This window comes from Mandrillus leucophaeus, unplaced genomic scaffold (genome assembly GCF_000951045.1).
Source record: "Mandrillus leucophaeus isolate KB7577 unplaced genomic scaffold, Mleu.le_1.0 Scaffold129, whole genome shotgun sequence".
Classification (NCBI taxonomy): Eukaryota; Metazoa; Chordata; class Mammalia; order Primates; family Cercopithecidae; genus Mandrillus; species Mandrillus leucophaeus.
Window position 1 is genome coordinate 2195411 of NW_012101243.1, and position 12310 is coordinate 2207720.

At 42.9% G+C, this 12310-nt stretch overlaps 1 protein-coding gene across 4 annotated transcripts in view; it reads right to left on the reverse strand.

Annotated features, from left to right (window-relative positions):
- Nucleotides 1-12310, reverse strand: part of ACSS2 (acyl-CoA synthetase short-chain family member 2) — a 63183-nt gene that overhangs the window by 18017 nt on the left and 32856 nt on the right. The window contains exon 3 of one of the 4 annotated variants that reach the window (XM_011972422.1): nt 2249-2287. The exons of the other annotated variants lie outside the window; for them this stretch is intronic. Coding sequence (XP_011827812.1) covers nt 2249-2287 — 39 coding nt within the window. The remainder of the gene's footprint in view (nt 1-2248; nt 2288-12310) is intronic. 4 annotated transcript variants of the gene reach the window in all.

Sequence of the window (12310 nt, forward strand, 5' to 3'; positions counted from 1 at the left end):
AAAAAAAAAAAGAAAAGAAAAAGAAAAGAAATTAGCTAAGTGTGGTGTCATGCACCTGTAGTCCCAGCCACTCAGAAAGATAAGATGGGAAGATCTCTTGGCTCACTCCTGTAATCCCAACACTTTGGGAGGCCAAGGCAGGAGGATCATCTGAGACCAGGAGTTCAAGACCAATCTGAGCAACATAGCAAAACTTCATCTCTAAAAAAAAACATTCAATTAGCTGAGTGTGGTGGTGCACACCTGTAGTCTCAGCTACTCAGGAGGCTGAAGCAGGAAGATCGCTTGTGCCCTGGAGGTCAAGGCTGCAGTGAGCTGTAATCATGTCACTGCACTCCAGCCTGGACAACAGAGTGTTTCCCTATCTCAAAAAATAAATAAATGTTTCCGTTAGTGGTTTTTTCCAATTTTATGATTTTTTGAATAAGTAATACATACAAGTAGGACTACATAAAAAGATACATAATGATAAGTGTTCTCCTCACTCCTATCTCCCAATTACCCTGCCTACTGACAAACCACAGTTTGGGTTTTGCAATTTGGTTTTTAGAGACAGGGTCTCACTCTATTGCATGGGCTGGAGTGCAGTGGCACAATCATAGATCACTGCAGCCTCCAACTCCTGGGCTCAAGCAATCCTCTTACTTCAGCCTCCTGGGTAGCTGGGACTACAGGCACATGCTACCACACCTGGCTAATTTTTTTATTTTAAAATTTTTTGTAGAGACAGAGTCTCGATATATTGTCCAGGATGGTCTCAAACTCCTGACCTCAAGCAATCCTGCTTCAGCCTCTCAGAGTGCTGGGATTACAGGCGTGAGCCACCATGCCCAGGGCAAAACACTGTTACCAATGTTCTGTGTAACTCTCCAGAAACAATCAATATTCAGACAGGACCACTCTTAGTAGGACAGAAGGCTAGGGTAATTCAACTAGTGTGGAATGACCAAACTAATTACTTTGCAAGAAGTCTGTATCATTAGGATCTTTAATAAGACCCTTGAGATATCATTGAAGACAGAAATTTGAAAGTTGAATATTAAAAAAATGGATTTTACAGGAGGCTGAGGCAGGAAAATCTCTCGAATTCGGGAGGTAGAGGTTGCAGCGAGCTGAGATTGTGCCATCGCACTCCAGCCTGGGTGACAAGAATGAAACTCTGCTCTAAAAAAAAATCGGTCAGCCAGGCACAGAGGATCATACCTGTATTCCCAGCACTTTGGGAGGCTGAGGCAGGCAGATCACCTGAGGTCAGGAGTTTGAGATCAGCCTGGCCAACATGGCAAAACCCTATCTCTACTAAAAATACAAAAATTAGCCAGGCATGGTGGCACACGCCTGTAGTCCCAGCTACTTGGGAGGTTAAGGCGGGAGAATCATTTGAACCCGGAAGGTGGAGGCTACAGTGAGCAGAGATCGTGCCACTGCACTCCAGCCTGGGCAACAGAGTAAGACTTTGTCTCAAAAAAAAAAAAAAAGGATTTTAATGTTGTTCAGAAAAGAGATAAACACCTTATAGTCCCCAGTCAAGCACAGGGTAACAGGGGTAGGAAGAACGGCTCTACTTAAGGAACAGGTCTGTCAGACAAGCATATATACTACATGCATTTGTTTACATATTCTCATTTTTTCTACACAAATGATGGCATACAATACACACTGTTTTGTATCTTGTTTTGTTAATTATTATATGCATTCACTAAAATGCACAAATCTTACATGTAGAAGTTGATCATCTTGATTTTTCAAATTTAACAATATACCTTGATATCATTCTTCAGCAAGACTTAGATAACTATTTCTCTTTTTCATTTGTTGTTGTTTTTGTTGTTGAGACAGGGTCTCACTCTGTCACTCAGGCTGGGGTGCAGTGGTACCATCATAGCTCACTGCAGCCTCAACCTCCCAGACTCAAGTGATCCTCTCACCTCTGCCTCTTGAGTAGTTGGGACTACAGGCCAGAGCCACCACGCCTGGATACTTTTTTTTTTTTTTTTTTTAAGACAGGATCCTACTATGTTGCTCAGGCTGGTCTGGAACTCCTGGCCTCAAGTGATCCTCTGATCCTCCTGCCTCAGCCTTCCTTCCAAAGTGTTGGGATTACAGGTGTGAGCCATGGCACCAAGCTTAAAGAGCTATTTCATTATCTTTCTCAGCTGCAAAATATTCCACTGTTTGTATGTACTGTTATTTATTTAACAAATAAATGCGTCAATGAATATTTTTATTTTTATGTCACTTTACTCACTTGCAAGTATATCTGTAGGATGAATTACCAGAAGTGGAACTGTTGGGTCAAGAGATGTGTGGGGTTTTTTTTGTTTTTTTTGTTTTTTTCAAGATGGAGTTTTGCTCTTGTTGCCCAGGCTGGAGTAAAATGGTGTGATCTTGGCCCACTGCAATCTCTGCCTCCCGGGTTCAGGCAATTCTCCTGCCTCAGCCTCCTGAGTAGCTGGGATTACAGGCGTGCACCACCACGCCTGGCTAATTTTTGCATTTTTAGTAGCGATGGGGTTTCACCATCTTGTTCAGGTTGGTCTTGAACTCCTGACCTCAGGTGATCCACCCGCCCTGGCCTCCCAAAGTGCTGGGATTACAGGCGTGAGCCACCGTGCCTGGCCGACGTGTGCATTTTAAATATTGATAAATATTAGGGAACAACTACTTTAAATAAGATGGTCCTGGAGGGCCTTTCTCTGGAGAGGTGATATTTGAGCCAAGACCTGAATAATGAGAGGTAGGCAATCATACTAATTCTTGGGAAGAGTATTCTGGGGAAAGACAGCATCAAGTGGAAAGGCACTGAGACCTTTTCAAACAAAGAAAGAAAGACAATATGGCTGGATTTCAGTGAGCAAGAAGTTGGGTAAGAATGAGAGGTAGGCAGCAGCCAAATCACGTAGAGCCTTGTAGGCAATAGTAAGAAGTTTGAATTTTACTCTAAGTGGATTCCTGGTTTCCCTTGGCAAGTTCAGGTCCGTCTCCACACTTTTGACCATACCATTGCCCCCACTCAGAATATTCTCCTTCCTCCTTCAGACACCAGCACCATGTGGCCCTCCCTTAGCACCACAGACCATTGCTTTCCCTCTCCTTCCTTACTGCACAGAGCACTTATGAAGTAGGTAACTGAAACCTAGAGAGACGTAGTGGCTTGGCCAAGGTCACACAACGATAAGTGGTAGAGCCAAGAATAGACCCTCAGGTCTTCTGATTTCAAGTCAGGACTCTTTCCCTCATAGTGTGAAGGACGGGGACTGGCAGGGAAGCCAGGCCTTTTCTTACCAACAAAGGTCACACAGAAGATTATCAGCCTCTTTCTAGTTCCTGGCTCGATGCGTCAGTAGGCTTTAACCCTCCTAGGGATAAGAGAAGCCAAACACAGGGAGCTTACTAAAGTGGGAAAGAACAGGGATAGAGGAAGCTGGCAAATAGCCCTGAATGCCAGAGGCAGAAAAGCCATTTCCTTAACTGGCTCACTGACAAGTGCCACAGGAACTTCAGAACGTCTCCAGTTATGGCTGAATGCTGACATATACATACCCAAGCACATGTGTCCCCACATGCAAACCACATACCAACTCACCTATGTGTGCTCACTTGTATAAAATCACATATACTAATATACAAACATTCTAGGCATAAAACCTGCCCATCTGCACACATAGGAACAAATAAGGATAAATATATGCACCCAGGATTCAAACTTAAGGACTTATCTGTATCTGCAAGTACAACCACCACAAATACGTATCCACCTATGTGTACAGTGTGCCCCTTCGGAAACTCTCCATCAAATCATTCTGTTTTGCCAGGTGCCACACATGTAATCCCACACTTTGGGAGGCTGAGGTGGGTAGATCACTTGAGGCCAGGAGTTTGAGATCGGCCTGGCCAACATGGCGAAGCCCCAACTCTACCAAAAAGACAAAAATTAGCCAGGCATGGTGGTGCATGCCTGTAATCCCAGCTACAGAGGAGTCTGTGGTGGGAGGATCACCTGAGCCCAGGAGGCGGAGGTTGCAGTAAGCTGAGATTGTGCCATTGGACTCCAGCCTTGGTGACAGGGCAAGACTCTGTCTCGAAAAAAAAAAAAACAAACAAACATTCTGTTTTATTTTTTTCATGAAACGTTCCATTGTTTGAAATTATCTCATGTATGTTAATTACTTATGTATTATCTGTTTTCTTCACTGGAATATAAGCTCCACGATAGCAGAGATCTTTTTTTTTTTTTTTTTTTTTTAGACAGAGTCTCGCTCTGTCACCCAGACTGGAGTGCAATGGTGAGATCTCAGCTCACTGCAACCTCCGCTTCCTGGGTTCAAGCAATTCTCCCTGCCTCAGCCTCCCGAGTAGCTGGGATTACAGGTACCCACCATCACACCTGGCTAACTTTTGTATTTTTAGTAGAAATGGGATTTCAACATGTTGGCCAGGCTGGTCTCACACACCCTGACCTCAGGTGATCCACCTGCCTCGGCCTCCCAAAGTGCTGGGATTACAGACATGAGCCACTGCACCCAGCTGATAGCAAAGATATTATTTGTTTTCTTCACTGCTGTATCCCTAGCACCTCGAGTACAACCTAGTACATAGAGGGTGCATAAGAAGAGATAAGCACAACCTATACAAGTACAATTTACTTGAGCCCACTTCCAACCCTGACACACACACGCACGCGCGCGCACACACACACACACACACCACAGTGTGCATTCCTCTACTTGGCTATGGGCTCAAGTTATACATTATTGATATAGGCACCTTATTCATTCCAGTATCTTCTTTCTCTGACATACACACCAGGCTGGGGCCCCTGGCTGGCTGGGAAAGGTGAGGGGCAGGGTACTGGCCTACTGCAAAATCCCAAGCCCTCTAGGATGTCAGAACTCTTAAAAGAACATCCAATTTAGTCTCTTAACTCTGAGATCCAAAGAGGCTATTAGCTATGCTTGGCATCACAGGGTGGGTTACCACAGCAGAGCAGGGACCAGGAATTAAGGTCCAGACCTCTTTCCTCTACAACAGGAGTTGCAAGCTCAAAAATTGGCAGGATCTAGGCAGGTAATGTAAATAAGTGGACCAAAAGAAAGAAAATACATGATAAAGATAAGAAATAGTTCCCTTTCCACTTCCCTATAAGAAAACAGCAACACATATATGATAACCCTTAGCCTCAGTTTCAGGGAAACAATAGCGAAAGGGAAGGACTGGAAAACTGGCAAATGCATGCTCTGGCGAAAGGAGGCATCCAGTACCTAAACTTGGTTCCTGTCAGCTTTTGCCTGCTAGGAATCGGGGCTCGATATTGTCAATTTTTTTGATTTTTCAACAGTAGCCTGGAATCTATTTTTGTCAAAACTCCTGAATTTATGTAAGTGTTGACCACTAATTTTTAAAAGCTTTAAGGCCAAGTGCAGTGGCTCATACCTATAATGCCAGTACTTTGGGAGGGCAAAGCAGGAGGACCGCTTGAGGATAGGAGTTCAAGATTGGCCTGGGCACCATAGTGTCTCTACAAAAAATTTTATAATTAGCCAAGCATGGTAGCTAATGCCTGTGGTCCCAGCTACTTGAGAGGCTAAAACAGGAGGATCACATGAGCCCGTGAGATCAAGCCTGCAGTGAGCCATGTTGATGCCACCGCACTCCAGCCTAGCAACAGAGACCCTGTCCCACCCCTCCCTACCAAAAAAAAAAAAAGTTTTAAACACTATGAATCAAACAAAGCTATTAATGAGAAATTTAGCTGGTGCAATAATATGGGGAACCCTTGGTGTAAACCAAACTACTTTTCCTTCACCTGGAGGCCATATGGTTGGTGTGACAACCCATGGTACACAGTCACTAGCCCTTCTCATCCTCTTCCCCTAGGGAACCTCCTCCAAGGAGCCTTCTCCAACTACTTCATCCTCACACTCTCAAAATTTACTTTAACCCATTATTGGTTCAAAATCCATTTAGAATTAGACTACCTCTCTTCACAGCTATTTCTACCATCCTAGTCCAAAACTACCATTAGGTAGGTGACATCATGTCACCCCTCTGCTCAGAATGCTCAGATCACTTCCCATTTCATTTTGAGTAAAAGTCAAAGTCCTCACAATGGCCTACATGATCTAGTCCCTCGTTACCTCTCTGTCCTCATACACAACTATTCTGTCTTCCTCTCCCTCTCCCTCTGCTCCAGCCAAACGGCCTCCCCAGTGGTTTGGCAAAAGCACCAAGAACATTTAACCTCAGAGCCTTTGCCCTCTTCTTGAAGTGTTCTTTCCCTAGATAGCCACATGACTTATTCCTTACCTTTGAGTCATTGCTCAAATGTTGGCTTCTCAGTAAGGTCATCTTTGACCACCACATAAAAAAAAAAAAATACTCCCTGTGCCCCTCTCCAGCCCCAGGTTCTCTGAATTAACATTTTCCATGAAATTTTTGTTAGTTTCCCTTTTTCTCACCTACCCAAAATCTAAAAGTTCTTTCTTCCTCCCAAAGCCCTTTATCTCATTTTCTTTGTGATCTGCTTTTCTAGATTTTACTACATTTATTTGGGCCTTATCTTTCCCATTATACCCTGGGCTCTTGGAGGACAGAGATCATGTCTACTTCTTCTCTGTCTCCTCCAAGCACAACTGGCACAATAGGTATTCAAGGGTCATGGTTAAATAATTGAAAGACTGATAATTGACTAATCACAGGGATGACTGGGGCTACCCTTTATTTATCTATCTATCTATCTATCTATCTATCTATCTATCTATCTATCTATCTATCTATCTATCTATTTATTGAGACAATGTCTCACTATGTTGCCCAGGCTGGTCTTAAACTCTCAGGTTCAAATGATTCTCCCACCTCAGCCTCCAGAGTAGTTGGGACTACAGGCATGCACCACTGCACCCAGCTCCCCTCTTTATATGAGAAGGGTAGTCATTGGATTGAAGATTTTAATTCCCTAGAACTACAAGTAAGGCACACGATAGGGAGAAACAGCTGAGGGAAAGATACGTGGAGAAACTGGGTTCTTTACAGAGGCATCAGATGGAAGAGAAACCAGAGGAGAAACATCCCAGGTGAGAAGAGATACCAAACCTGTTATGAGAGGAGATGAGAGGAACACTGAACTAAGATGTTTAGCTTGTATAAGAGAAGATACTGAGAGATGTGATATCAAGTCTCAAAAGTCTGTATCTTCATTGCCTCCACACTGGTCAAGCCGCCTTCATCTCTTGCCTGGATGACCACAATGACCACCTAACTGGTCTCCCACTTCACTCTTGCACCCTTCCAGTCCACACATCACCCAGCATGATCTGTGATCTCTTTTTTTTTTTTTTTTTTGAGACAGAGTCTCAGTTTGTCATCCAGGCTGGAGTGTAGTAGTGCGACCTCAACTCATTGCAACCTCTGTCTGCTGGGTTCAAATGATTCTCCTCCCTCAACCTCCCAAGTAGCTGAGACCACAGGTGCATGCCACTATGCCTGGCTAATTTTTGTATTTTTAGTACAGATGAAGTTTCACCATGTTAGGCAGTCTGGTCTCGAACTCGTGACCTCAAGCAATCTGCCTGCCTTGGCTCCCAAAGTGCTGGGATTACAAGCATGAGCCACTGCACCCAGCCACAGAATGATTTATTAAAAACATAAATTGGCCAGGCATGGTGGCTCATGCCTGTAATCCCAGCACTTTGGGAAGCCAAGGTAGGTGGATTGAGCCCAAGAGTTTGAGACCAGACTGGGCAACATAGCAAAATGCTCTACTTAAAAAAAAAAAAAAAAAATTAGCCAGGTGTGGTGGTGCATGCTAAATCTATAGTTTTAGCTACTCAGGAGGCTGAGGTAGGAGGATCACTTGAGCCCAGAAGGTGGAGATTGCAGTGAGCTGAGATGTTGCCTCTACACTCCAGCCAGGGCAATAGAGCCAGACCTTGTCTCAAAATAAATAAATAAACAACAACGAAAACAAAACAAACAAACCACAAATCACATCATATCACCTCGTGCTTAAAATCCTTTAATGGCTTCCATTGCATATAGAAGAAAATCCACATTCCTACTTTGCCTTGTATCCTCCCCAACTTCATCTTGTGCCATTCTCCTATTCTGCCTACTAGGCTCCAAATACGCTGGCCTTCTGACTGACAGAACATGCCATGTTCTTTAACTATCTTTCCCCAATTCTTCTTGTGTTTCAAATCTCGGCTTAAATGTCACCTCCTAGTGAAGCTTTCCCTGACTACCCTAAGTAGATCAGCTCTTCCTGTTATTCTTCATCACAACACTGCTTATTTTCTTCACAGTATTTTTCTCAAACTATACTTCTTTTGTTATTTATTTGTTTACTTATTGTTATTGTTATTAATATTAACAATAATATTAATAATATTACATATTGTTTACTTATTATTTTTGCTAATTGCCTATCTTCCCTACTAGACAGAAGACAGTTTCTGAAGGCAGAGGCCAAGTTGGTCTTGTTCACTGCTCAATCCCTCATTGTCTTGTACAGAACCTTGTATATAGTAGGTGTTCGGTAAATTTTTGCTGAATGAATGCATGAATCTAAAGGATTATTATGGGGAAAAGTAGACTAATGTAGTATAACTATAAATGGAAAACCTATGTCAATTGGGAGAGCTCCATATTAAAGAAAACCTTTCTAACTGTTAGAGGTGTCCAAAGATGGAAGGCACTCCTTCAGGAGTTTCCTGACCCTGGAGATATCATGTCGAATCTGGGATTTTTAGGGATACTAAAGAGCAGACTCCACAATATGGCCAGGGACCAAACGAGACCAGTGTTTCTCAAAGAGTGGTCAGATAGTGTTAATAATGCAGTACCAAGTTTCCATGCAGCATAGGATTGTTCAGGTTGGGCCAGGTAACCCTGACACCTACTTCTACCAGATTATTCTCCAGGGAGTGGGGTCTTGAAATTTTCATTGCATAAGCTCCCCCTATCATTCATGGTTATTGAGGTTTGAGATGACCTTTATGGCCCTTCCAACTTTGATATTCTTTGATTCTATAAAATGAAAAAATAATGTGAAAGAGTTCTGTGATCCATAAAGCACTACACAAATGTGAAGCACTCAAGATACAAGTATACCCACAAGCCAATTTCCCTTTCACCAGGGAATGGGAGCAATGTACCTTGACCAATTAGCAGCCTAATGTTCCCTCTGGGTGCTTCTGCCCTAGCTGCAGTAAGGAACAAGAAGGGCCGAAGGAGGAGGTAGACAGAGGCACATCCCAAAAACTGAACCACAGATTACTCAGAATGCCAGAGGAGGGCCAGGCATGGTGGCTCATGCCTGCAATCCCAACACTTTAGGGTCCGAGGTGGGAGGATCACTTGAGGCCAGGAGTTACAGAGACTAGACTGGACAACAAAGCAAGACCCTGTGTCTGGAAAAAAAAAAAAAAAAGAAATAAAGAAAAAGAAAAATAAAGAATTCCAGAGGAGGATGACACTTTTGAGACTCACCACTCTTATTTACCAATGAGAAACCTTTGGCACAGAAATGAAAAGTGATGACCTCGAAGTTACTTACAAATTAGTAGCAGCATTATTCTAAAGCACTGTTGTCCAAAATGGTCACTAGCCACATATAGCTATCGAACACTTGAAATGTGGCGGAAGAACTGGATTATTTTACTTAATTTTAATTACTATAAATATCAATAGTTACATGTAGTTAGTGGCTTCCATGTTGGATAGCACAATTCCTGAGTCCAAATATCTCTAGTTCAGGGCACTCTCCTCCTAAATGACATGGTGTCCAAAAGGGGGGTATTGTTTCCAAATTCAGAATTAGCATAAGGAAAAAAATAAAAATGTAGGAACTCTGAGAATTGTGAGGTTGACAACTACCAAGGATGGAATTTTAGTGTGCTTATTAGAAATTCATCATTCTGTTTGGTTTTTCCCTTAGTTCCTTAGAAAAAGTTCCTTTTGAAAACACCAAAGATTTCTGGTTTCAAGCGATATCTAATTTGCAGACCCTAATGCAGCCTCATTCAGCTCCTGACTCAAAAACTGGAATCAACTGTCATCCTAGCACCCAAATTTGGAAGGGCTCTCCACCAACTATAAAACTGATGAAACTAGAGTAAATAGCCTCAATCAGTGGACTATTTATGAAATGTCTCCCTAAACATTGATTCCTCACCTATTGAGGAAGCCAGGTTTGTACCAACCAGTCTTCAAAAGGCAGTTAATGGGCCAGGCGCGGTAGCTCATGCCTGTAATCCCAACACTTTGGGAGGCTGAGGTGGGAGGATCACCTGAGGTCAGGAGTTCAAGACCAGCCTGGCCAACATAGCAAAACCCCATCTCTACTTAAAAAAAAAAAACAATTTATCCGGGCAGGGTGGCACGCACCTGTAGTTACGGCTACTCAGGAGGCTGAAGCATGAGAATCGCTTGAACCTGGGAGGTAGAGGTTGTGCTGAGCCAAAATTGTGCCACTGTACTCCAGCCTGGGTGACAGAGCGAGACTCAGTCTCAAAAAAAAAAGAAAAAAAAAGGTCAGAGGTGGTCAAGGAGATACAAATCAAAATAACAAACAGATCCCACTTCACACTCACTAAGATGGGCATAATCAAACAAACAGACAATAACAAGTGCTGACAAGCATATGCAGAAATTGGAAACCTCATACATTGCTGGTGGGAATATAAAATGGTTCAGTTACTTTGGAAAACAGTCTGGCAGTTCCTCAATAGGTTAGAGTTATCATATGACTCAGCAATTACACACCTAGTTATATACCCAAGAGAATTGAAAACATACATCTACACAAAAATATGTACCCAAAGGTTTGTAGTAGCATTATTCATGACATCAGAAAGTGTAAACAACCCAAATGTCCACCAATTGAGGAATGAATAAAGAAAAATGTGGGGCCAGGTGTGGTGACTCATGCCTGTAATCCCAGCACTTTGAGAGGCCAACGAGGGCGGATCACGAGGTCAGGTGTTTGAGACCAGCCTGGCCAACATGGCGAAACCCTGTCTGTACCAAAAATACAAAAATTAGCTGGGCGTGGTGGCTAGTGCCTGTAATCTCAGCTACTTGGGAGCCTGAGGCAGGAGAATCGCTTGAACTCGGGAGGCGGAGGTTGTAGTGAGCCAAGATTATGCCACTGCACTCCAGCCTGGGCGACAAGAGCAAGACTCCATCTCAAAAAAAAAAAGAAAGAAAGAAAGAAAAATGTGATAATGTGATACAGTTATACAATGCAACATTATTCAGCGATGTAAAAGGATGAAGTACTGATAGATGGTAAAACATAGATGAACATTTTTTTTAAGACAGTCTCACTTTGTTGCCCAGGCTGGAGTGTGGTGGCATGATCTCAGCCCACTGCAACCTCTGCCTCCTGGGTTCAAGCAATTCTCCTGCCTCAGTCTCCCAAGTACCTGGAACTACAAGCATGCAACACCATGCCCGGCTAATTTTTATATTTTTAGTACAGATGGGGTTTCACCATGTTGGCCAGGCTGGTCTCGAACTCCCAACCTCAGGTGATCTGCCTGCCTCAGCCTCCCAAAGTGCTGGGATCACAGGCATGAGCCACTGCATCCGGCCTATAACACGGATGAATCTTGAAACATTACGCTTAGTGAAAGAAATCAGACACAAAGGGCCACATATTATATGATTCCATTTATATGAAATGTCCAGAATAAGGCAGAGCCTTAGAGACAGAAAGTAGGTTAGTGGTTGCCTAGAGCTAGAGGGGAAGAAGCTGGGAGGAAATGAAAAATGACTGCTAATGAGTATTGGACTTCTTTTGGGGGTGATGAAAATGTTCTAAAATTGAAAGATGTACACCTTTGCAAATATATTAAAAATATGAATTGTATACTTTAAATGGGTGAATTGTACAGTATAAATTATATCTCAATAAAAAATATAATTGCAATTTTGATTGGAATTGCAATAAATGTACAGATTAATTTGGAAAATACAGACATCTTCACAAACCTTCATTTCCAGAAAGACTGTAACCATTCATCAGAAAGATTTAGCACTATTCATTCATTCATTCTTGCCTCTTTCTATTTCTTTTTTTTTTTTTTTTGAGACAGAGTCTAGCTCTGTTGCCCAGGCTGGAGTGCAGTGGTGCTATCTCAGCTCACTGCAACCTCCGCCTCCTGGGTTCAAGCAATTCTCATGTCTCAGCCTCCCAAGTAGCTGGGACTACAGGCTCCCACCACCACACCCGGCTAATTTTTATATATTAGAGACAGGGTTTTACCATGTTGGCCAGGCTGGTCTTGAACTCTTGACCTCAAGTGATCCA